This window comes from Panthera leo, chromosome F2 (assembly GCF_018350215.1).
Source record: "Panthera leo isolate Ple1 chromosome F2, P.leo_Ple1_pat1.1, whole genome shotgun sequence".
Lineage (NCBI taxonomy): Eukaryota > Metazoa > Chordata > Mammalia > Carnivora > Felidae > Panthera > Panthera leo.
The window spans coordinates 5,644,203-5,668,252 of NC_056695.1; the positions used below are offsets into that span (position 1 = coordinate 5,644,203).

The following is a 24,050-nucleotide window of genomic DNA, read 5'->3' on the forward strand; positions in this document are numbered from 1 at the left end:
ATGTTCCTCCAGATCTGACTGTAATTAATATCACATACATGCTACAGAATAATACATTCATATCTACAAAACAGAAACAGCATTTTTCATCACATATAAATTTATTAGTGAAGAGCACTTACTAAACAATTTCCCAAAGGATTCCCTTTTTGACTTTTCAGCTTCGTATAATCGCTTTCCATCTTTGACCAAAGCACCAGCCCACTAAGAGGAGGAAAGCTGATGTTAGTGTCACGCACCAATTCATTAAGGCTCATACACAACGAGAACAGAATTCAACTTGCGTACCTCCCTGTAGTGTTTAATGAACATTTTTCTCCTTACAACCTCAACAACAGCTAAGCAGTACATCTGAGGAACTGTACTAAGAGCTTCAACAATTTTGACTCTTTCTAACAGTTCTATTACGAGGCGGAGCAAAGCTTGCAATTTCTCTCCGTCTTGATCAGCATGAAGCATCACAAAGCAACACCACCTACAGAATGAAATTGAGACACACAAACTCTATAAAAATGATCTAATCCCAAGTTTATCAACCAATCAAATATTTCAATGTAATGGTAAGAGACAATGACTCCATTACGTGGTAGAAATTTTAAAAATCAATGCTAGCCACCCTAGATTCGATGGAACAGTCACTTACTTCAGTCTGACATGTAGGTTATTTGCTAGCTCCTGTTTGGCAGTGGTACACTTCTGTTTAATATCCAACAGTTTTCTGTGATTTTGCAACATAATCATCAACTGATTTGCGTGACTCAGGCACAAATCAGGTAATACAGATGCATCCTTCAAGTTTTCAGCTCTCATCTGATTAGCTAAAAATCCCTTTGAGAGAAAATATTGAAAAGGATATTAACTTTCTTTCATGAAAGACATCAACATTCATTTAAGACGAAAAATCTTTGTTAAACACGAACTGTTCTACTTTCAAACATGATTTTTTTTTAAAGTTCATTTATTCTGAGGGAGGGAGAGAGACGGCGAGAGCGAGCACGCACCCACATGGGAGGGGCAGAGAGCGAGCGAGGAAATCCCAAGCAGGCTCTGTGCTGACAGCACGGACTTACAAACATGAGATCATGACCTGACCCGAAATCAAGAGTTGGAGCTCAGCCAACCCTTAAACAAGATTTTAAAAATCTACTTTACTGAACGTAGGTGTGTTCATAAAAAGAGATTGTTGTTAAGAACTCTCTGCTCATCTAATTCTACTCCATTTTCATGCTAGGGGATTAAAAAAAAAACACAACAAAAACCCACTGGGAAGAGTGATTTGTCCAAGGACACACTTAGTCAAATTACAACTGGAACTTATGTGTCTAGACTCCTACATCATGGGTCAGTCAGAGCATGACATTACATAAAACATGGGCACTGATTTTAAGCCATGAAATAACTGACTTAATCTAACCTCTATGATACTCAATAGTATTTTGTACATTTCCCCAAAAGAGTAACAATCAATTGACTGCACTTTTTATTGAAAAGTCATTCCTCTCTCCAGTATTTCTGGACTACATTTTGTTCTACTATACAGATAGATATATAGATACATAGACAGATAGGTAGGTAGATAGATGAGTGCAAATATTGTTAGAACAATAACTTAAATGTGTAATTAAACAAAATTTTTTAATGTTTACTTATTATTGATAGACAGAGAGACAGAGCCCGAGCAGGGGAGGGGCAGAGAGAGAGGGAGAGACAGAATCCAGAGCAGGCTCGAGGCTCCAAGCTGTCAGCACAGAGCCCAACACGGAGCTCGAACTCACAAACCACGACATCGTGACCCGAGCTGAAGTTGGACGCTTAACCAACTGAGCCACCCAGGAGCCCCTTAAGTGTGTAATTTTACAATGCGATTTATTATTTGGTAAGAAAAATAACTCTCGTACTTTTTCTTGGCTATCCTTACTCAGTTGTTTTCATAGGTATATGCATCATTTTGTTAAGTAGGGGTTGTGTTTAGGCTACAAATTAATTCAGACAGATATGCCATATTTAAAACAAGGCAGTTGTGGGGTGCCCGGGTAGCTCAGTAGGTTAAGAGTCTGACTCTTGATTTCAGCTCAGGTCAGGTCATATCTCATGGTTCGTGGGCTCGAGTGCCGAACCTTCTTTGGATCCTCTGTCTCCCTCTCTCTATCCCTCTCACTCTCTCTCTCAAAAAACAACAAAAAAATAAATGTTAAAAAAAAAAAAAGGTCGTTGTGTGTACAAAACTTTAACCAAAACCTAACAGCAAACACTTAAAAAAGGTCCAAAGACATCTTGATGATGTTGTTACTAAGTATTTTTATTGTATTTGTAGGTTCTTTTTCCTTCTCTAAATAATTAAGGTGCTATACAAGTTTCAGGATTTGCACATCCATCCTACTCCCATACTTGCTGCTGTAAATAATTATCCTTCTAGGAACAATATGGCTGGCGACAGTATGTCTTCCAACTTTTGGTAGTTCTCACTCTCTGTTTTCATGTCTTTCTAAATTTCAAGAACACATTTGAATTTAAATGATGTGCATTAAAATAAAGTCAAAATGGTTTAATATCTGAAAATAAGACAATTTCAACAGTAATTGTGTATCTTACTTCAGTTGCAATATGCTATATGCTCAACTGTGACTATATTTTTCCGAATTTAAAAATAACTTACTGTGCTTTCATCAACTGTGTTAAAATCTTAGTAAGTTTTCAACTACTCTTTACTGAACCCAAGTAAATGACATCATCCATCCCCCAAACTAAATTCTAGACTATCAATAAAGAACTTCCTGACAGCGGGAGCACATATATGCAAGTGTTGCAAGAAAAAATGTAAATCCATTTTCAATAAAATAAATTTGTTACACCATCCTTAGTATAATAGACTAAGTAGAAAAATCCTTACAAGGTACAAGCTTCTTAAAATAAGTCACAGGAACGAAAAGTACAGCATAGGGAACAGAGTCAACAATACTGTCGTAAAGTCATACGGTGACAGATGGTGATTACACTTAATTACGGTAAGCACTAAGTAATGTACAGAAGTGTTCAGTCACTACATTGTAGACCTAAAACTAATAGAGTATTGTATGTCAACTATGCTTAAATTAAAAAAAAGTAAATAAAAAAACCAGAATAATCTCTGATGTCATGTAGTATTAATTTTTTGTGTAAATAAGGACTGATAGCTACATGATGCATATATGTTTAAAAGAAAATTACATAGGTGACTGAGCGAAGACAGAAAGCAGAACTTAAACTATATCATAATTCTGAATTTCACTAGATTATCTAATAAGAATTAAATAATCATGACAACGTTCTAAAGAAATATAACTACTTGCTAGTTTACTACAGTATTTACGACTGCCCTCAAGATGTATTCTGTGAACTTTTCGTTTAGGAAGAAGATTCCTTGTTATTTATTTATTTTTGAGAGAAAGAGAGAGAGAGAGAGAGACAGAGCGTGAGCAGGGAAGGGGCAGAGAGACAGGGAGACAGAGAGTCCCAAGCAGGCTCCCTGCTGTCAGCGTGTAGAGCCTGACGCAGGGCTTGAACTCACAAAATAATGAGATCATGACCTGACCGAAATCAAGAGTCAGGTGCTTAACCCACCGAGCTGCCTGGGTGCCGCCCCTGTTATTTTCTTAGTTTGCTGATAATCCTTAAGGATAAGAAGATGGCTAAAGAAATAATACATACTGAATAAATTTTCAAGGCTCCAGTGTTCACAGACCTGGTGAAGTTTCTCTGTCAGACCAGATAGAAGGGTCCATAAACATCACCAGAAGTGTTGTGGTTTTAAAAAAATTACTCGCTTAAAGCTTCCTGAACTGATCTTTATCATATAAGATATGTAGACAATAAATCTCCTTCTATCATTTCTTTTCCTTTCTCTTCAAGAATGCTTAGAAGATTGAACTGCTATGTAGATAAAATGAACTACACAAAATTGTGTTTCCACAAGATTTAAAATCAATTCCTCAAATCAATTAATCTGAATTTATCTACTTTCACCAACCACATTCTCAACAAAATACTGATAAGCAAAGAAAATATGTGCAATGGGAAAAAAAAATATTAGCTGTAACAAAACTGAGAGATGAGACATCTATAAATAAAATGTGAAAGATTCCAGACCAGATTAAAGAGAATTCTAACATTTCACAAACTTAAGACTATGCTAACCCAAATTCTGATTCTAGAAGTATTGATCGCCTACCTACTATGGGTCAGGAACAGTGACAAGGCACTGTGAACAGGGCAATGAGAAAGACAGACTACAGTCCTGCTGGCGTGGAGCTTATATTCTTCAAGAAGAAAGTGCTTTTTAAAAAACACACACCATCACTTAAATATGATTATGACATAGGCTAAGAAAAACATGCGAAGAGAAAATAAATCGGATCAAGACTGCAAAATCAGAGAAAGCTTGTCTGTGGAAGTGATATCTCAGTTAAAACCCTTGACTCTGAATCCCGTGACAGTCAAATACATAAAAATAGGGGAGTGAAAAGTTGCTCCAATGTGCACATATCACCTAACCTCAACAGGTTATCTCCCGTCTCTCATGAGTGCACTGAGAATTATCTTATTAAAGTCAATTTCTCTCAGGGCCTCACTCAGGCAAGCCCAGCTGACATCCATCAATCTTAGGGACTTGATTTGCATCTATTTTACAGTTTTGTTCTGAATATGTAACACACTTAATGTTAAAAAGTATGCAGGAACATCAAAAAATTTCACTGAGGAATAATTAAATGAGAATTTAATTGCCCCTCAACGTCAAAAAAGGACTATAATGTTTCAGGTATCAAAATCAAAGAAAAACGTATTTTTTTAAAGTAGGAGTATTATCGCTAGTTAGGATAAAATGTTCTAAAAGCTAAATTCTATAAGCTACTACAGCTTAAAATATTAGCAAAAGCTGCAGATACATTAGGGGGAAAGAAGATGGTTGGACAGGGTACTTCTATCACCACAGGACATCAAAAATTAATTTTCAAATTTTCACAGGAACAGTATAGGACATGTCTACTAAATTTTATTTCAGTCTGGGTTCAAGAAAGTTTAAGGGTCAGGTCTGGAAAGCAAACAAAAAAGGATCAAATCTAAAGGAAATCCTTCTTCCATTAAAAAAAATTTTTTTTTAATGTTTATTTTTGAGAGACAGAGGGAGACAGAGTGTGAGTGGGGGAGGGACAGAGAGAGAGGGAGACACAGAATCTGAAGCAGGCTCCAGGCTCTGAACTGGCTCGAACTCATGAGCTGCGAGATCATGACCTGCACAGAAGTCCAACAACGCCCAACCAACTGAGCCACCTAGGCTCCCCTCCTTCTTCCATTTTTTAAAGACAATAAAAAAGTACCATTAGCCTTTCATCACGGCAACTACACTTCCAGAAAAATGACATATCCTTGTATGACACAAGTCCATTTGCTGAATCCAATGCAGATTTGAGAATAACATCAGCAACAGATTTAAAAAAAAAAAATACAACCATATGTAAAACCATTCCTTGTAGCTGCCTGATTGTAGAAAAAGTATTACACACACACACACACAAACACACACACACACACACACACACACCCCCCTACACACACCAAGAGATTTGAAGGAACCAAAGAGACGAAATAGATAATCTAAGAAAACTGGAAGCCCTGGTTTATTCAATTAGGGAAATAGCTATAAAGAAATATGGAGATTCAAACTTTTTAAAAAATGTTTATTTATTTTTGAGACAGGGAGACAGGGAGAAGGACAGAGGATGCAAAGTGGGCACTGTGCTGACAGAACTCATGAACTGTGAGACCATGACCTGAGCCAAAGTCAGATACTTAAGCAACTGGGCCACCCAGGCACCCCCAAAGGTGGCTCATTAAAGGAATGAGGAGTTCATAAAATTAAATATGAAAAATGACTAATACATCTGACTACAGCAGAATTCAAAATTTCTGTGTAACAATTTTTATAACACTATCAACAAAGAGAAAAACAGTTATCTGTATTATTTACAATAGACAAAGAATTACCCAGACTACATATATAATAAATTCTTACAGAAAAACATTAGGATAAAAAACTGGAGGAAATAGATGGGAAACACTGATATAAGGGAAACAGCTCTTCTCATTAATTACTGGGAGAGTTGATTGATTTTTCCTTTATGGAGGGTATAACATTACTAATTAATATTTAAAATGCACAAACACCCTAGTCCAACAATTCCATTACTGGAGGCTGTCTCTAAAGAAATACTAGAACATGCATGTTAAGACAGAGAAGTGCTAGGATATTAAAACAGTGTTTGTAACCTGAAAAACTGGAAAGAACCTGAAGAATCATCAAGAGAAGTCTGGTTGGTTAACTAAATTGTTTGATTCATTCTATCAAGGGTTAAAGTGAAAAAGAATGACATCGGAGAAACAGCAAAATTTCAGGAATTCAGAGCTGTCTCAAGTAATGATAAATTGTAATTTAATGGTAATGCAGACCAAGCTTCCTGTGGCATTAGTTACTAGAGACCTAAGAAAGCAGTGAATGAGAAGGGCCAGTATCTAAGGAGGAGGAGGAAACCGAGAGAGGCCAGTTAGGCAACTAAGGAATGCTTTGCCTAGAGACAAGTGTTGATTCCTGAAGAGAGTCCAAAACTAAGAATAAAAAGACAAGCAATCCTGGGGCGCCTGGGTGGCTCAGTCGGTTGAGCTTCCAACTTCGGCTCAGGTCATGAATTCGAGCCCCACGTCGGGCTCTATGCTGACAGCTCAAGGCCTGGAGCCTGCTTCAGATTCTGTGTCTCCCTCTCTCTGCTCCTTCCCTGCTCGTGCTCTGTCTCTGTGTCTCAAAAATGAATAAACGTTAAAAAAAATTTTTTGTAAAGACAAGCAATCCTTCTGACATTCTCACGGAGCTATGAAATAAAAAACTGGAGATCGGTGCCAGCCAAAAAAAAGGATGATGGAACACACTTTGTCCTAGTACCCCCAAAGCTATATCCTATGGAACGCGAGTCTACAAAAGCAGACTGGCTAACACAAGGACTGGAAGACCAACTTCTATCACCTAAATCCCTGAAACTGGATTAAGATGATCTAAGATTGTAACTGCCCTTTCAACACGCACACAAATTCTCTCTAGAAGAAGCTTCATGCTTCCTTGGCTTTTCTTATCAAAAATAATGCCTAATGGCACATGAAAAGGCAAGACCACATTAATTGTAAGAAACAACAAAAACATCCACAGAAACACAGGCACAAGCATGGAGCTCAGATACAGACTTTTAAATTACTATATGGTTAATTTCATCAAAGAGATGATGGATGAGACAGAATATCTTGGTAGATAATTTGAAACTATATAAACAAAAGAACCAAACTGAAATTGTAGAGCTAAAAAACAAACAAAAACTAAAAATCAATAAATGGACGTAGTAACAGCTATTCAGTGGGAAAAAAAATTAATCCCAATTGTTAGGTCAAAAGGAAACATCCGGAATAAAGCACAGATAGATATAACAAATGGGAAATACAGGAAATAAGAATAAATGCAAAGAATGAGATGAAAGGTCTAATTCGTGTGTAACTGGAACCAATGAAGGAAAAGGGAAAGGGTGAGGCAAAGGCAAAATTTGAAGAGAAACTGATTGGGAATTTTACCAAAAGACATGTCAGTAAGCCACAGCTTCCTGTAGTACTATGTGCCCAACCCAAAGCAGGAGAAATACAAAGAAAACCACATCCTGTCATATTATTGTAAAACTGTTAACAACCAAACCAAAGGCAATGTGCGAAAAACAAACTGTCGACAGCCTAGACTCCGTATCAGGAGAAAACACCTTTCAGAAATAAAGGTGATTTAACGAGATTTTCAAATGACAAAAACTAAATATGCTACTAAAGGATACTACAGGATATTCTAATGCATATGAAACTTACAAGGATGCATGTGTTACTTAAAAGGAAAAAAGCTAATCTGGAAGACAGAATACTAAATATTTAAAAACAAAAACTTTTAAATGATAAAAATAATCCAAAGGGCAAAAGCACAAAGACATAATTGAAGGAAAAAAAAGAAGAAAAATTGGAAATGGTACATTTAAAAACAAATATTCAGTAATTTCATTAAATAAATGAAGTAGGAGCGCCTGGGTAGCTCAGTTAAGCGCCCAACTCTTGATTTTGGCGCAGGTCACGATCTCACAGTTCACGGGTTCAAGCCCTGCCTCGGGCTCTGCGCTGACAGTGTGGAGCCTCCTTGGGGTTTTCTCTCTCCCTCCATGTCTGCCCTTCCCCTGACTGTGCTCTCTTTCTCAAAATAAACATGAAAAAAAATTTAAAAACTGTTAAAAAAAAAAAATTAAAAATAAATAAATAAATAAATAAATGGACTAAATGTTCCAATTAAGAAATTTCTCAACTTATTTGCAGGCCATCAAAACCCTGATGCCCAAACTTGACAAATACGTACCAAATGAAAAATACATACAGGGGAGCCTGGGTGACTCAATCAGTTAAGTGTCTGACTTGATTTTGGCTCAGGTCATGATCTCAAGGTTCCTGAGATCGTGCCCCAAGTCAGCAAAGATAGCACGGAGCCTGCTTGGGATTCTCTCCCCACTCCTCTCTCTGCCCCTCCTTTGTGCACATTCTCGCTCTGTCTATAAATAAATAAATAAATACACACACACACACACACACACACACACACACACACACACACACACACGAATATAATTCAGTTTACCAAAATGTTAAAAAAGACAACATATTATGACCATGTTGAGTTTATTCCAAGAATCCAAGGATGGTTCAAGATTAGAAGCTATTAACTTTCTTAATTTGATAAAAGGTTTCTATTAGGACAAGGAGAAAAAATAAACTACTAGAAACATTATAATTGTGAAATAACCCTTCCTGTAGATCAGAAATTAAACAAGGACACCATTATCACATTCTACTCAGCAGCGTACTAGGATTCAAAGTCAGTGTAAATGCACAACATAAAGGGATCCAGTTCACACGGTGGCTGGATACACGATCAAACAAAAAAAGGAGAGTCTGTGAATTACAGATGAATTCAATTAAGAAACTATAAAAATGCAATTAAGTATTTTAAACTTTATTTAAAAAGAATAAAGCAAGGATATACATGTTTTATCTACCTACAACACACTGCGTATAATGCCATGCAGGTGAAGCAAAACATCAGTACCCACTTAAAATGATTTGTACGTTCTAATGTAAGAACACATTTGGAGGGAAAATACTGGCAGAGGAAAGTTAAACTAGAAAAGTGTGTGTTAGAATCAAGATTATACAAGTCAACTCTTTTGTCAGAGTACTTTCGAGGGTGGGTCACTAGAGTGGCAGGATACGTCTAGGCTAACCACTCTTTCACTTCCATCACTTTAACCTAACTTGACAACAGAATTCTTAGAACACTGCATTAAATTTGACCTAAAAACCTAAGTATTCGTAACCTGAAAGATTTCATATTTTCCTCCTGTACCTTTACAAATCTCATTTATTCTGGGGCGTCTGGGTGGCTCAGTCAGTTAAGTGTCCGACTTCAACTCAGGTCGTGATCTCACGGCTGGTGGGTTCGAACCCCACACAGGGCTCTGCGCTGACAGCTCAGAGCCTGGAGCCTTCTTCGGATTCTGTGTCTCCCTCTCTCTGCCCCTCCCCTGCTCGCACTCTGTCTTTTGCTCTCTCTCAAAAATAAACAAACATTAAAAAAGAAAAAGGAAAGAAATCTCATTTATTCTTTTGTAGTCTTTTGAGGGGGGAGCAGGAAGTACTCAAGTGTTTAGTACAAGGGCTGTTTTATCATGCTCCTTCCACATATGTTTTTTCCCCAGCCGCACACAACATTTTCACGGTTTATCTTTCAGTTACTACCTGAAGTGGTCTCGGCTTGCTTTATTTTATCAAACCTGAACATTAAGAACACGCCATCTTCCTTAACAGTGAAGGATGAGGTGAAATGATGGTGCACAGCAAACTGATATCACACATAAAATACTGGTAGAGAAACTACAAACAGCTTTTCCCGAGAGAAGTTTGGAATGGGCACCTGAGCGAGTTCCTTCTGTTCATTCACCAGTCGGCTGCAGCTAGCGATCATCTGGTCCAGGGCATAGAGCCGGTCTTCAAGTCCTTTAATGGCTTTCATATTCTGATTATCAAGTTTGGCAATAGTTTGACGGCATTCTGCTATAAATGGTCGAATAATCCTTGGATCAAGCTGAACAACAACAAAAGATATGAATGAAGTTTCCAGCAAATACTTTAAAATACATTTCTCACTACTCTGATACACAGCTTCAGAGGAGAAAAAAATTGAAAAATACAGAAAAGTAAATGCACGGGAATCTAAGTTATACTTTCACAAAACTGAGAGCAAGAGAATTATGTTAATAAAAAATTACTGATTATACTGGAATACATAATTAGGAATTCCAGGAAGTATATTGGAAATTGGAATTGGAAGGCAGAATTCCTGGAAGTCTACCTTCCAATCGATGCCTCAATTTCATCAGTCCTCAGTGTCACACCGTAAATGTTATTTTCATGGTCTTATAAAATAAAGCAGAGTTAAAAACACAATTTCCCTCAAAATGTATCAACATCTTCAAACTTAATTCCCTCCTACAGATATCTTTATTTTCAGCCTCTATCTCCTAAAGAAATCTGCTTGATCAACCCAACTTTCTTACTCTTCCACAAATTTTCTGGAATTCATGAAACCTAACAAATTTCTCTCTACACCCTTCCCCTTCCCTTGAAAGAATACACTGGCAGTGGTTTTCACATGTCGTCTCCGGAACTCCGGAAGCTTTCGGGCATCACCTCACTGGTTCTTCCACAGTTCCCTTCTCTGGCTCCTGTTTTCTCATTCCATAAACACAGATGATCCAGGACTTAGTACTTAGCCCATTTTTACTATGTCTTGTGTGATTTCAGAATGAAGCATGACTTCTATGAAGCTCCCAACCCTTTTGTAATGCCTGATCGTTCTCATACATTTTCAGCCTGTTTCTGACACCTTCCTAATAATATCTCCGTGTGAGTATCAACCACAGTATCTTCTATTTCTAATTATAGTTGTCTCCTGTTGAAATACCCAAATGGCTTCCCTCTGCCCACGATGACATCCAAAAAACATAGCACACAATGAAGGCTTCGGTGATTGGCCGGATATGAGCAAATCCTTCCAGGCCTATCCTCTTTTCAAACTGAATTGCTCATTACATCCAGACAAGCCCTGTGTTTCTCTAGCTCTGATCTCTGTTCATACTGATTATCCTGCCTAGCTGTTGAAAAGCCCATCTCTGTCCTAGTCAAATATTGCCTCCTTCATGATGCCTTCCCTAATCTCTACAATCAAAGGGACCATAAATTATCCAACGTACAGTGTTTGGTACAGACAGGACATACAAAAGCAGTTAAAACTCAGCTATTTTATTGTTATTATCAATAATCCAGTGTAATTTATAAGAGGCTGCATTTGTAACACTACAAAAAAGTTAACAGAGTCACTACTTAAATACAGGCAGCCATCTGCCTATTAATGAAAACTTGTGCGTACATTAACATTTCCTCACTTTTCTTAATTTCATGGTAACTGAGTCTAATCTGTATTCGTTTCTGACCCAAGATAACATACAAACCAAAGACTAGCTATAAATCATTAAGACGATAAAAAGCTAAAGAAAGGATTAAAATAGATTCAAATTTTTCGCCTGTACAAAATTACAACTACACAAAGGCTTCAGACAGAGATGATTTAAAGAAGAAAAAACAACCCCCAAACCAGAGCTCCTAATTCTGATAGTTCTGTATTTCCTAATTCATTGAAAGTACGATGCAACTACACTGACAATATTAATATGGAGGAGCATTTTGTGAATCACTTGAGCACAGGCTATGTAACTTGACTTCCTAAAATCTTACTCTACTTAATGGTTTATTCCATTTGTCCACAAGTAATAAAAAATAAAAATTCCAAATAGAGTCTCTGGAACAATTTTTTAAAATAGTATTTTAAACCACAGAATCCTACTAATAATTATTTAGCGAATTTTCAGCAACCGAACACAGTCTTCCACTATTTGTCCCTCTTGGACTCTTCCACCGACATCTACAAAGACTAACATTATTGTTGTCTTAGAAGAGAAGAAAATAAAATTTTCTCATCCTCACCATTCTTTCCATCCCACCTCTAAATGCATGCCCATTGCATAAACAATATTCCAGTAAGATCACAAGAATCATGAATGAAATACTAAACCAAAAGTCAATAAATTACACTGGTATTATTCTGAACAGCTTAGAAATGAGCTCAATGTGCATGTTTCCAATTATTCATCATCAGATATATGAACGTTTGCCTTTTGTGGTATAACCTGAACTAGAATATCCAAGATTCGTTCTAATATGAACACACTACGACCTAAGAAAATATGTGAGTACACAAAAACGCAGAAACAACTCGAAATTTTTCTTGGTACGTGAGGGGAAAAGGGAGGTTGTGAGAATCCCCCAAGTATTATAAAACAGGATTCCAATGCCATATAGATGGGCAGGGGCAATCCATAAAGGCAGTGCCAGGATTTAAGCCCTTCTGATGTCCAATCTTAGGCTAGTTCCGTAACGCCTACATCTTGACTTGTTTCCTGAAAGAAGACACTTGATTTTGCCAGTTGGAAATACATGTTAACAAATGCTGCTGAAACTGGGATCGGTATGTAGAAAGGAAGGCTTCGAACAGAACTTGCTTTGAGAAGAGGAACATCAAATCTTGGCACATTTTAAAGTTCACTGGCAAAAAGTACTACTATCAGAGAATCAAACAGGTTAGTTAGCTGTTTTGTGCAACTACGTAACAAATGTGAGATCAAAGGAAGGCACCCTGTGACACGAGAGAAGTCCTACACTCCCTTCAATGTGTCTTTAGAATCCCACTAGTAGTATTAAGAATAAATACACAAAACTACCACGAAAAATATTAACCTTATAAAAAACAACATGGCAAGTGCAATTTATTATGCAGTATATCCCAATACACCATCCCACACTGTGTAAAATACAGGCAGATATATATAAACAAATTCTTCAAAATAGGTTTTCACTGCTTTTGAAGAATTTTTTTTAAATCTAATGGGCATGCTCAACTAAAAGAGTGCCGTATTACAGGCAGTATTTTAAGCTACGTTAACTCGTTTCATAACAAGTAACTATAAACAGATAAAAATTTATATTCTGTTTTTACAATATAATGGCCATGTTAAGTACCACAAAGACTTCAGATATTGTTGGTATGTACTATGAAAGTAAACATTAATTCAGGTCAATAATGTGACACCCCAGTGATATTACTCTAGCTAACTTCTGTTTTCGGTAGCTATAAACTCTTGTGAATTTTCATTAAGCCAGGAAAGGATCATTGTTTATTTCCCCTTGTTTTGTAACATGAGTAAAACTTACATGGCTGTGCTGGACTTCATTTAACCATGCAAACACAAACCCAATTTCAAATCCTTTTGAATATATAGATATCTCAATCACCTAATTACAATCATGTGCTTGCCTTTCCACAATCATAGATTGGAATTTTCAGACTACTAAAATGTCAACATTTTAAACAGGAACCCTAGTTTTCACTCCTTTTAGTCAGTAATCTTTACATCATATATTATACATTCCCATGCCCTGGCAAATGTCTTAACTGAAGCTTTCTTTGTTAACAAATAATAAATGGCCAAAAAGAAATGCCTCCTTTAAAGGATGTCATCAAGGAAGTAGACAGTTAAAGAATTAAGAAGAAACCTAGAATTTATTTTTTTTTAGGTTTTCCATTTTGAAAGGAAATGTGCTATTTTCCAGGCAACCCAGACAAGGCACTGCCTTTCTCAATGTTCAAAGATCAAATCTCTTTTCCAATTGAGCTCCCTTTTAAACATGGTTAACTACTGTGCTCGTTATCTTTAGACAATAGCTGACTTCAAAACATTATTTCATTATTTCTGTATTACTGAAACACGTGCCCCATCAACTTCCTTTCTGACTTCAAAGATTTTCCATCAGCTTATGGATCACATTTTAAAAGACATTTATTCCCCATGCTGAAAAGTCTTTGTAAGTATATTCGGGGGAGGACTTAATCCAAAATACAAGCTCATTATAATTATGAAATACAACCAAGAACACAATGTCTAAATTTTGAATTTCAAAATATTTCAGGCAGATATAGTATTTAAAGTTTCTTTTAGAAGTCAGAAAGACCTCCCTCAAGGGGGGATGGTGATTGGAAAGACATACACAAGGTTTTCAGGGAGATGAAAACGTTCAGTGTCTTCTTTGGGGTGGTATTACTCTGTGGCCTAACCACTCAAGAATTTGTATATTTCACTGAATGTAAATCATTCTCCCTCCTAAAAAAAGTTTAATTATAAAAATCAAATACTGTATCTTTCATATTTTCCAAAAAAACCTTGAAAGTTCTATAGCATTTATAAATGTGAACATCTGATCCATTATTAAATTAAGAAATATGATAGGCTAGAGGTGGCCAAATATTACCATTTACCTATCTACTTATATTTACAGAGAGCTCAGTACTTAAGGCATAAGAATGAAGACGTTAAGACTGTTCAAGTTTTACCTAGTAGAAGTAAGAGCCTAGCTGTAGGAACAAATGAAAGAATAGGAGATATTAAAACATCTAAGTAATATTACAAGGTCAGAAAAAAAATATTGCAAACTTGTTACCACCGAAACCTTCACCATTTGAGTAGACACTTCAAGGCTCTGAACTTCAGGACAAATTTTACATCTCTGACCTCGAATAGTCATCACAAATTTACTGTACATTCATAAATAAGGTTACAAGTGAAAAGACTTGATTTATCCTTGATTTATCCAAGGGTGAATCCTTGAAGTCTCACGCCAAGACTCATTATTTCTACTTATAACATAATACCATTGGCCCATCATATAAAATATTTAGTATAAATAATGTAACTTCAAATAGTTGAAATGACACAAGAAATATCAAATTAACATGACTTACTCTGCTCATAGAATCAAAGCATTTCCTGACCAATGATTCCACATCATTAGGTCTATCTTGAACATTTATCCAGTCTAACAAAGAAACATTAAAAAAAGGCAGATCACCGTCTTTAGCATCTACTGAAGTTTCATCCTGCGGGACAGTACTTTGACAAGATTCCCTCATTTCTTTTCCACTTTCAGCATCTGTGGTATCTGGGGCTACGTGTTCCACTGACTTGTGAAATGAGGTTAACAAAGACTGGTTAGTTGTTCTAGGCATATCAGGAGAGAGCACCAGTTCAGTGGAGGTTTTCATTTCAGCCTTTTCTGAGCCTTCATGTTCAGGCAAAGAATCCAGTCTTCCCAAACATTCCCTGTAACTATGTCTGGTTAGGCACTCCAACAGCGGAATCTTGGCCATGACTGAAACCGCAGTTCCTAAACTTAAAATACAAAAGATCTGTCAGTAAAATAACGGGACTGCTCCAGTTAGAGACTAGCATTTTCAAAGAAATAGCATTTAATTGTTACACACATAAATATTACCATCTATTTTTTACATTATAAATACATAGTCTATGTTCTTTAAAAGAAACCTAGTTAGAGGTTAACTAACGCACGAACACATTAAAATACCACCCTCGAGTAAAGGTGGCCAGCTTATACTTAACAAGTGAACAGTTGGTTTTCATCAAACCGTAAGACATAAAAATTCAAATTTACAAAAATGATTTACCACAACAGTCCCTTCAGGCAATCAAGTATTTTTTGATAAGCTGAAAGCACAGGATAAAATTAACAGTCCTAATAAAGATTAAGGTAACTCTCACGTTCATTACACCCTATAGACAGGTAGATGTATGCTGTCGAAAGCTATGGGAAAGATGAAGTGATGATGATTTGATTGCTGTAAAAACATCTGTGAAATGCTTTAAGCTCTTACATGAAACTAATGTATCTAAGAGAACTTTCCAAACAACAGTCAGTTGAAAAGGCTGTCATATAAACAAACTCTTAAAAACTTTCTAGTCTTTAAGTAATCACTCCCTTCCTTCCCGAGATCTGTCCTATTGGCAAAGCCAAAATCTAACTCATACCTCAAAATAAAAAATCTGAATAAGGTTCATTTGAATTAGAAAGATGTTACTTCTCTCCAATTCAATTCAAAGTTAACAAAAAATGTAAAAACAAATGAAAAAATGAATGTAGAAAATTGAAAGCAAACACACACAAAATAGAGGCTACATTCATGCTGAATTATTGCTATGTTTTTATATTCATTATAGCCCTTTTCCAAAACAACCACTGGCTATCAGATGTGCTTATATGCAAAGAACCAGAAAACCCCCTAAACGCCAGCTAGAACACAATGGCTTCTTTCCATCTCAGCAAGCCTACATCATATGGCAGTATTTAAAGAGGAAAACAAAATTTTCCTTGATTGCCAAATGTTTGAAAACTTTTCCATTTCCATTAGATGTGTTATGTTTATATTTTGCCTTTAGTGTAAAGTTGGTAGCAGGGCAAGAAGGAGGCAAAGATTCTTGGGTTTGTAAATGATTTCCAAAGTCTCTTAAGCCCTTTACATAAAGAAAACAAGGTAAGAAAAAGAAATGTGGGAGATCCATAAAACATGTGGTGAATAAAATTGACCATAATTTTAAAATTTCAGAATCCGTCAAAGTCATCATAAAAGTCTCAAAAAATGAACAAGTATTATACAAGCAATTATTAGAAATGAAATCAGTTACTAAAACAACTGAGAAGGTACTTTAACCAAACGTTGTATCCATTTTAATGGCAAACATACTGAGTAAGTTTTAACTTGATGTCTTCTATGGATTGCAGATAATTTGAATAAATACTTTCAAACTTGAAAAGTAGCTTTTGGTAAGAATTTGAACAGTCCTCCAGATTGGCCATGATTGCAGCCCAGCCTTGGTGTTGAAGGTGTTCATCATGGACCAGACCCTCACAGAAAGAGCAAAGTTTCTTGGCAACTTCATACATTTCCTGTATCGAAAAGGAAGAAAGAAACACAGTAAAAGAAGGTAGTGTTTGCATATGTATATTTACCTGTATGCATGAATGCAGTGTAAATATATTTTAAACAAAGCATGACAAGGCAACGTTTTAGTTTATCTTATCACTACGGTTTGTTGTTGCGACAGTAAGGAGGAAGAAACTCCTAACTCACCCCCGCTGGGACTATATGTTGGTGGAGCATCTACAGAGGACAACTCAACGATAACTATTAAAAGTAAAACGGCATCTATCGTCTGGCAGTGATTCATCTCGTAGAAACTTACCCTATAAAAGCTTAAAGAAATGAACAAAAAAACACTAAAAGGTTCTTTATTTCAACTATCAAATGAAATAAAACCCACCTCACTGTCTACCAAGAAATTATGTGCGTCTATACAACGCAATCCATTTAGCATTCAATAAGATGAAGTATCTTTATATACTCATATAGGTGCGAATAGAAGTATCTTTACATCTCATAAAGGTATGAGGAGGTCAATACACATTATTAAATTTTAAAAGGTACAGTGCTTGATTCATCAAGTGAATTTTCCATTTTTACTACAATATGAAAATCAATTATGGGTGACTACAGATCCAAATGTCACAGACGTTTTTCTAAAAAGGAGCGCTCGTGGAAGACAGCATAGCAGACACACACCAGCACCTCTACCCTGGCTGCTGCCTTCGTATCTCTGAGATAAGCACGTGTTCCTTAAATAAGACCCAAGAGCAAAACTTTGATAAAGTGGACATTAAACGAAGAATTTTAATTCATCACAACACGTCATTAGTTGAATGAAAAGGCAAAAGGCAAGCAACAGGGTGGCAGAAGATATTTTCAGCATTTAAATACACAGCTTATATAAAGATGATATGAAGTCCACTCTAAATTAATTACATAAAAATTAGCAACCCAATAACGAATAATTAAGAAATTAGAAGAATAACTTCACAAAACGGATATGAAGAGTCTCATAAACATATGGAAACCTGCTCATCCTTATTAATTATCAAACAAATACAAATTAAATTACAATGGCCTCCCACCCATCAGAATGACTAAAATTAAAAGCACCAAGAAAACCAAGTATCAGTGAGTTTGTTGAGCAAGTAGAACATTCGATGGTGGGTACAATCACTTTGAACGCTAGCAGCACGTTAGCAAACAACGTGCAAAGATATTCACAGCAGCCTGAGCCCCAACAGTCTAAAACCTGAAACAGTATCTGTAGATAAATAAGCCGTGGCATATCTGAACAACGGAAAACTGCTCAGCAATGAATACAAACCATTAACGCGTGCAATTACGTGAACGAATCTCAGGAACATAAGATGAATGAAGGAGGCCAGACACAATAGAAAACAAACTGTAATTCCATTTATTTAAGGTTCTAAAAGAAGCAAAGCAATCTATGGTTTTAAAGTCAGGATATTGGTTGATTTTATGGAAAAGCGACAATGACTGGGAGAAAGCATGAAGGAGGACTTCTTGGGGTGACACCATATTTTAAAATTTCACTTTGTGAAAATGTGCTAAAAATGAATGTGCGATAATTTGTACATTTTTTTTTTTTATTTTTAATGTTTATTTTTGAGAGTGAGACAGAGCATGAGCGGGGGAGGGGCAGAGAGAGAGCGAGGGAGACACAGAATCGGAAGCAGGCTCCAGGCTCTGAGCTGTCAGCACAGAGCCTGACGCGGGGCTCGAACCCACAGACCGCGAGATCACGACCTGAGCTGAAGTTGGACACTTAGCTGACTGGGCCAGCCAGCCGCCCCATAATTTGTGCATTTTCTAATATGTACATAACTCAGTAAACAAAAATCTATTAATTTTACTAATGAAGGTATCCGAGTCCAAGGTCACACCACAATTGGGGTGACCAAATTTCAACTCTGGCAAGGTGAATCTAGAAGATCACACTCCTGTCATGGTTGTAGCACCTCTACTTCCTTTTAAAATGCACGGACATATTCATGGTTTGGGTTACAGTAGCTCGGAAGTGTGTTTTAAAATCTGAGAAAGACACGTTATTTCCTCTACCTTCCATTCTTATTTCTCTTAACTTTCCTAGATATTCCTGGACACTGAACCTTCCCCATAAACTTAAAGTCCACTTTATTTAAAACAAACTGAACAAAAAAACTCAAGAGCTCCTCCTCACTCTCCAAAGCAAAATGCTTCATCGTGGCAACTTTGAGTGCAATTCATTAAGTGCAAGAATATATTAACATTATGACTGGAAATATTAAGAACAGTATGTCTTTTCATTGATTTATAATTTATGTTCTTAAATAGCATGTTATGTATTTTTTCTTGCTACTGAGACTGTAATCTATTTTCCATTTCTATTCCAAAGCAGGGCCCAGTGCCAAGAAATGTGAATGTTTATATATTTATCACATATCCAAGCCACCTTATCAAAATTCTTGATAGAGTTTTATTAAATCCTCTTGAACATTCCAAATATACAACCGTATCATCAACTAAAATGGATGTTTTTCACTTTCTTCCATTAATTTTACCACTTCATTTTCATTTTCTTATTTCAGTACATTTCTCAGTTCCAAAAGAATACTGAATAGTTGGATGGCGATTTATGCAAAAATGGCTCTAATGTTTTGCTGATTTGAAAGCGGATTATTTTCTATATTTGGCCAATTCTGTATCTTATTTATTTTGTTTCCTTCTAGAGCTAGTTTACTTGTTAGGAATAGCTGCTGGGGGTGCCTGGCTGGCTCAGTCAGCAGAGCGTGTAACTTGATCTCAGGATCATAAGTTCAAGCCCTACATTGGGTGTGGAGCCTACTTAATTAAAAAAAAAAAAAAAAAAAAAAGGAAGAGCTGCTGAATTTTAACATGTCTCATCTGGACAATTTAACACGACTCTCTGCTTTCTCCGGTATTAATGACTGAGGCAATTAATTATATTAATAAATTTCCAAATACTGAACCACCCGTGCACTGCAATAATATATCCTCTTTGCTACTAAAATGTATTACTCTTTTGATACTCCTCTGGTTTTATCTGTAAGAAAAAATAAATACATTCCGGATTTTTGGGATACAAAAAACTAAATGTAGCCCATAAGAGCTTTCTGATTATGAGAGCGACATTAAAATATTTAATTTACTGTTTAATTATTATAAACACACATGAAGCTTACTGTTTTAACACATTTTGAATGATTCAGTGGCATTAGGTCATTCACACTGCCACGCAACCATGACCACTACCCATCTCCAGAAGTTTTTCATCATCCCAGAATGAAACTGCAGCCAATAAACAATGAACTCAACCCTCCCTCACCCCCCAGCCTTGGGTAACTATCCTATTTTCTGTCTCTATGAACCTGACCGCTTCTAGGTACCTTGTGTAATTGGGATGGTATAAATATCTGTCCTTTGTGTTTGGTTTATTTCCCTTAGCATATCTATCCCTCGAGGCTCCTCCGTATTATGGTTAATATCAGAATTTCCTTCCAGACAAAGCTAAATAATATCCCATTGTATGGATATACCACATTCTGTTTCTTCATCCACTGGTGGACAGTTGGGTTGTTTCTACCATTTGGCTATAGGAAATAATTCTGGTATGAACATGTCATTACATTTTATACGTCATTATATTTTATTAAGTTTTCCTGAAATTATTAGCATTTAGCCATGTTGACAGGCCAAGACAGATCTGACTTATCTGTCTCATAAATTAAAAAAAAAAATTTTTTTAATGTTGCTTTATTTTTGAGAGAGAGAGAGAGAGAGAGCGCGAGCATGAGCGGGGGTGGGGCAGACAGAGAGAAGGAGACACGGAATCAGAAGCAGGCTCCAGGCTCCGAGCTGTCAGCACAGAGCCCAACACGGGGCTCAAACTCACAAACCACGAGATCATGACCTGAGCGAAGTCAGAGGTTTAGCTGACTGAGCCACCCAGGTGCCCCTCTCATAATTTATTATAAATTTCACTTTTTTCTGTTTAATGCTTTGATATCCACTTTGTCATCTATAAATACTGCCATTAAAATTTTCTTGTACATTTATCTTTCTATAAAAAGAAAGTTGGCTAAATTAATTAACAAGCGGTATACTGGATTGTATTACTCTCATTACTTTATATTTAGTATCGCTTGTATTATATCGTTTCTGGATTTTTGCTAGATTAATGAAGTTATTATGCAATCGCTGCTACTCTTTATGCCCCCCCCCCCCCTTCCTATTTCTGTGTTGATCCTCGCCTGGAAGAACCTTCAGTGGTTTTTAACATGTCAACTTGCATCACTAGATATTGCTAGGACTGTTTATTTCTAGATTAATCCTCATTTCATCTTCTATTTAAATTGTTTTAATATAATGCATTTTAATATCACGCCTTCGTTCAATCTAGCTTTACTTATTCTTTTTGACTTGTCTCTCACTTAGAAGTTACATGTCCTATTTGATGATCCTTTGATTTTTGTACATTTTTCTTAGTATTATATTTTTCATCCAAATCAAAAAATATTACTTTTTAAATATGTAGGCTAAAGTTTTATTAGTTTATTTGTATACCAATATTCTTGCTCTCTTGAGTTAATCATAAAACAAATCTAAAGGACTCTTACAGAAATTCAGTTTACACAATTTGTTTTTTTAAAGTAACTTTGCCTTCTCAAAAACATTTCTAGACTGATGCTTATCAAGTATGTCCCAGAAATAGGAAGTTAATTCTCTTTTTATGTTGTATCCTATGTGAAAAATGGGGTAGTTTTCACAAATGTATATGCTACACTAAAACAAACGGCTGAGATTTACTTACAAAAGCAAACGTTAACACTAAAGACTTGATATTTTGTTAATCTGTTTATTTTTATAAACGATAAATCCTCTTGTGTGGTTCTAAAGATAACATTTTTCCGTGTCGGAAAGTAAAGTAACCGTGTCTTGCTGATGACAGTTTAGGGCCAGGATCACAGTGAAGTACTGGCGATTCAAAAAGGAAAACGAAAGAGGCCTGCGCGACGACCCACGGAAATTACAGAAGCAACGTAAGAGGCATGTATTGTAAAGAGACTTTGTTCTCCTCCAGGACCTAAATGCGGATATGGAAGAAAGAATCACATTTTTAAGCATTGTGTAAGCTCTCCCTCTGCTTCTGTCTACTCTAACACAGGTAACTTTACTCATCACAGCAGTGTTCAGAAACCATCACCTGCATACCATCATTTAGGAAAGAAGTGAAGAAATCATGGTTAAAACAGCTCTTCCACTCTAAAATCTTGTAACTGTTTGCAAATGTCGAATGACTAACAATGTAGGAATCTGAAAACCAGACACATCGACCAGCAAAACATCTCCTCACGTGGTTATTTTTGTGTTCTGCCTAACAATGTGTTTTTGCCAGCTACGTGAGGACAGCTGACACACGAGGTTCCGTTCGTTTCAGGTGTACCGCTCTCTGCGTTGGGCTGTGCTCCCCGCAAGCACAGCCACCATCTGTCACCATCCACTTCTACTGTAACATCACCGTGTTCCTTATGCTGTACCTTATATTCCCACTAATTCATTCCATAACTGGAAGCGGCATCTCCCGGGCTTCCTCACCCATCCCCCAACACCCGTCCCCTCTGGCAACCATCCATTTGTTCTCTGTGTTGTTTAGATTGGAATGCTTTTAGGAACCATCCATTTGTTAGAACGTTCATCGATGCCTAAAATAAGCTGAAACCTCGTGAAAATATTACCAAGTATTCGAATAAGACATCGTTTTGTTAAGTGACCCACTTTTAATTTTAAACCACACTAGATGTAAAGAAGGACAATAATCACAAAAAATAACTATGATGATTTTTATCTTACCACTGCAAGTTGTGTCCTTGACGCAACGGTGTGAAAAACTGCAGGCATCATAAGAGATTCTTCAACTTTTATTTCCATGTCGTTTTCTGTCGAAAAGGTCGTTTTCGGAATAGCGGGTGGACGATCACATAAGATCATCTCTTTGTTAAAAAGAAAAATCGGATTTGTGTCCTGTGGCAATAAGACAGCCAAAGAAACTCCGGTGAAATGCTGTGAAATACCGGCCGCGCGCGCTGCCCTCAACATAGGGGGCAGACACCCCTTCCTCCCGGACGCCGAGTTGCCAACTCCCCGGGCGGGGAGCCGGAGCGCGTGCGTCTGTGTGCGAGGGCTCGCGACACGTACCGTCCCAGCACTGTAGGTGCACACTCTTCGGTCCGCAGCCATGCATTCTCCTCCGTTGACCACCAGCACCTGATGCTGAATAGCAATCTTGTATTTGCTGTGAATGGCATGCTTGAGGTCTGCCACACTTTCGGGGGGAGGCACAAAAGATACTAGTTATTGACATTTCCCAGGGACAAAGTCCTCACTATCGAAGTGGCACTGTGTGAAAATACCTGACAGATACTAATTAATTTCACTCTCAAAACTTTCCCCAAAACAGTAGTGGAAAATATAACCTTCTTGTTTCTGGAATTAGACTCCATAAGCTGGCTGATCTCTTAGGTGAATAAATCAACCATGTGGTACGTCTAAAAGTAAGTCTATAAAATACAGGCAGTAGACATATTTATTTCTGTGCTCTTTATATAACATAGCAAAGGAATATGCTCAAATTAGCATCAGGTCTGTTAAAATTCTCAGAACACAGATGTCTGTTAAAATCCCCACATCACATTACACAAACTACATGAAGTATAAATCGAGAAACTGCTTCCTTTCCCTATCTTTCAGAAAATCATTGCTTTACAGGTAAAATTGTATTTTATAAAAACTAGAACTTTAAGAAAGAAAATAAATTCAAATTCCACTTTTAAAACTAAGAATATTAATTCCACAAATTATTCATAATATCTTCTGTGTCAGATTTATTTATTCTGTACTGCTATCCGGTCTTTGCTGTTAGGGCCAAAATATAAGCAGGAATAGTTGTTACTATTTCCTCTCTTGCTGTTTGGCCCCAAAACGTAGCCTCACT

General features: G+C 36.7%; 1 protein-coding gene across 8 annotated transcripts in view; it reads right to left on the reverse strand.

Annotated features, from left to right (window-relative positions):
* The window catches only part of RB1CC1 (RB1 inducible coiled-coil 1), a 91,694-nt gene that overhangs the window by 41,632 nt on the left and 26,012 nt on the right, over nt 1-24,050 (reverse strand). For 7 of the 8 annotated variants that reach the window (XR_006198273.1, XM_042923715.1, XM_042923717.1 and 4 more), the window contains 8 exons: nt 23,255-23,381; nt 22,910-23,080; nt 16,856-17,058; nt 15,062-15,488; nt 10,064-10,234; nt 644-828; nt 289-475; nt 123-204 (listed from right to left, as the gene is read on the reverse strand). Coding sequence is in view for 7 of the 8 variants with exons in the window: in XM_042923715.1 (XP_042779649.1) it covers nt 123-204; nt 289-475; nt 644-828; nt 10,064-10,234; nt 15,062-15,488; nt 16,856-17,058; nt 22,910-23,080; nt 23,255-23,381 (1,553 nt within the window). In the remaining variant the exon portion in view is untranslated. Of the gene's footprint in view, nt 1-122; nt 205-288; nt 476-643; nt 829-10,063; nt 10,235-15,061; nt 15,489-16,855; nt 17,059-22,909; nt 23,081-23,254; nt 23,382-24,050 lie in introns of those variants that run through there. The other variant, XM_042923718.1, reaches the window with a different exon arrangement.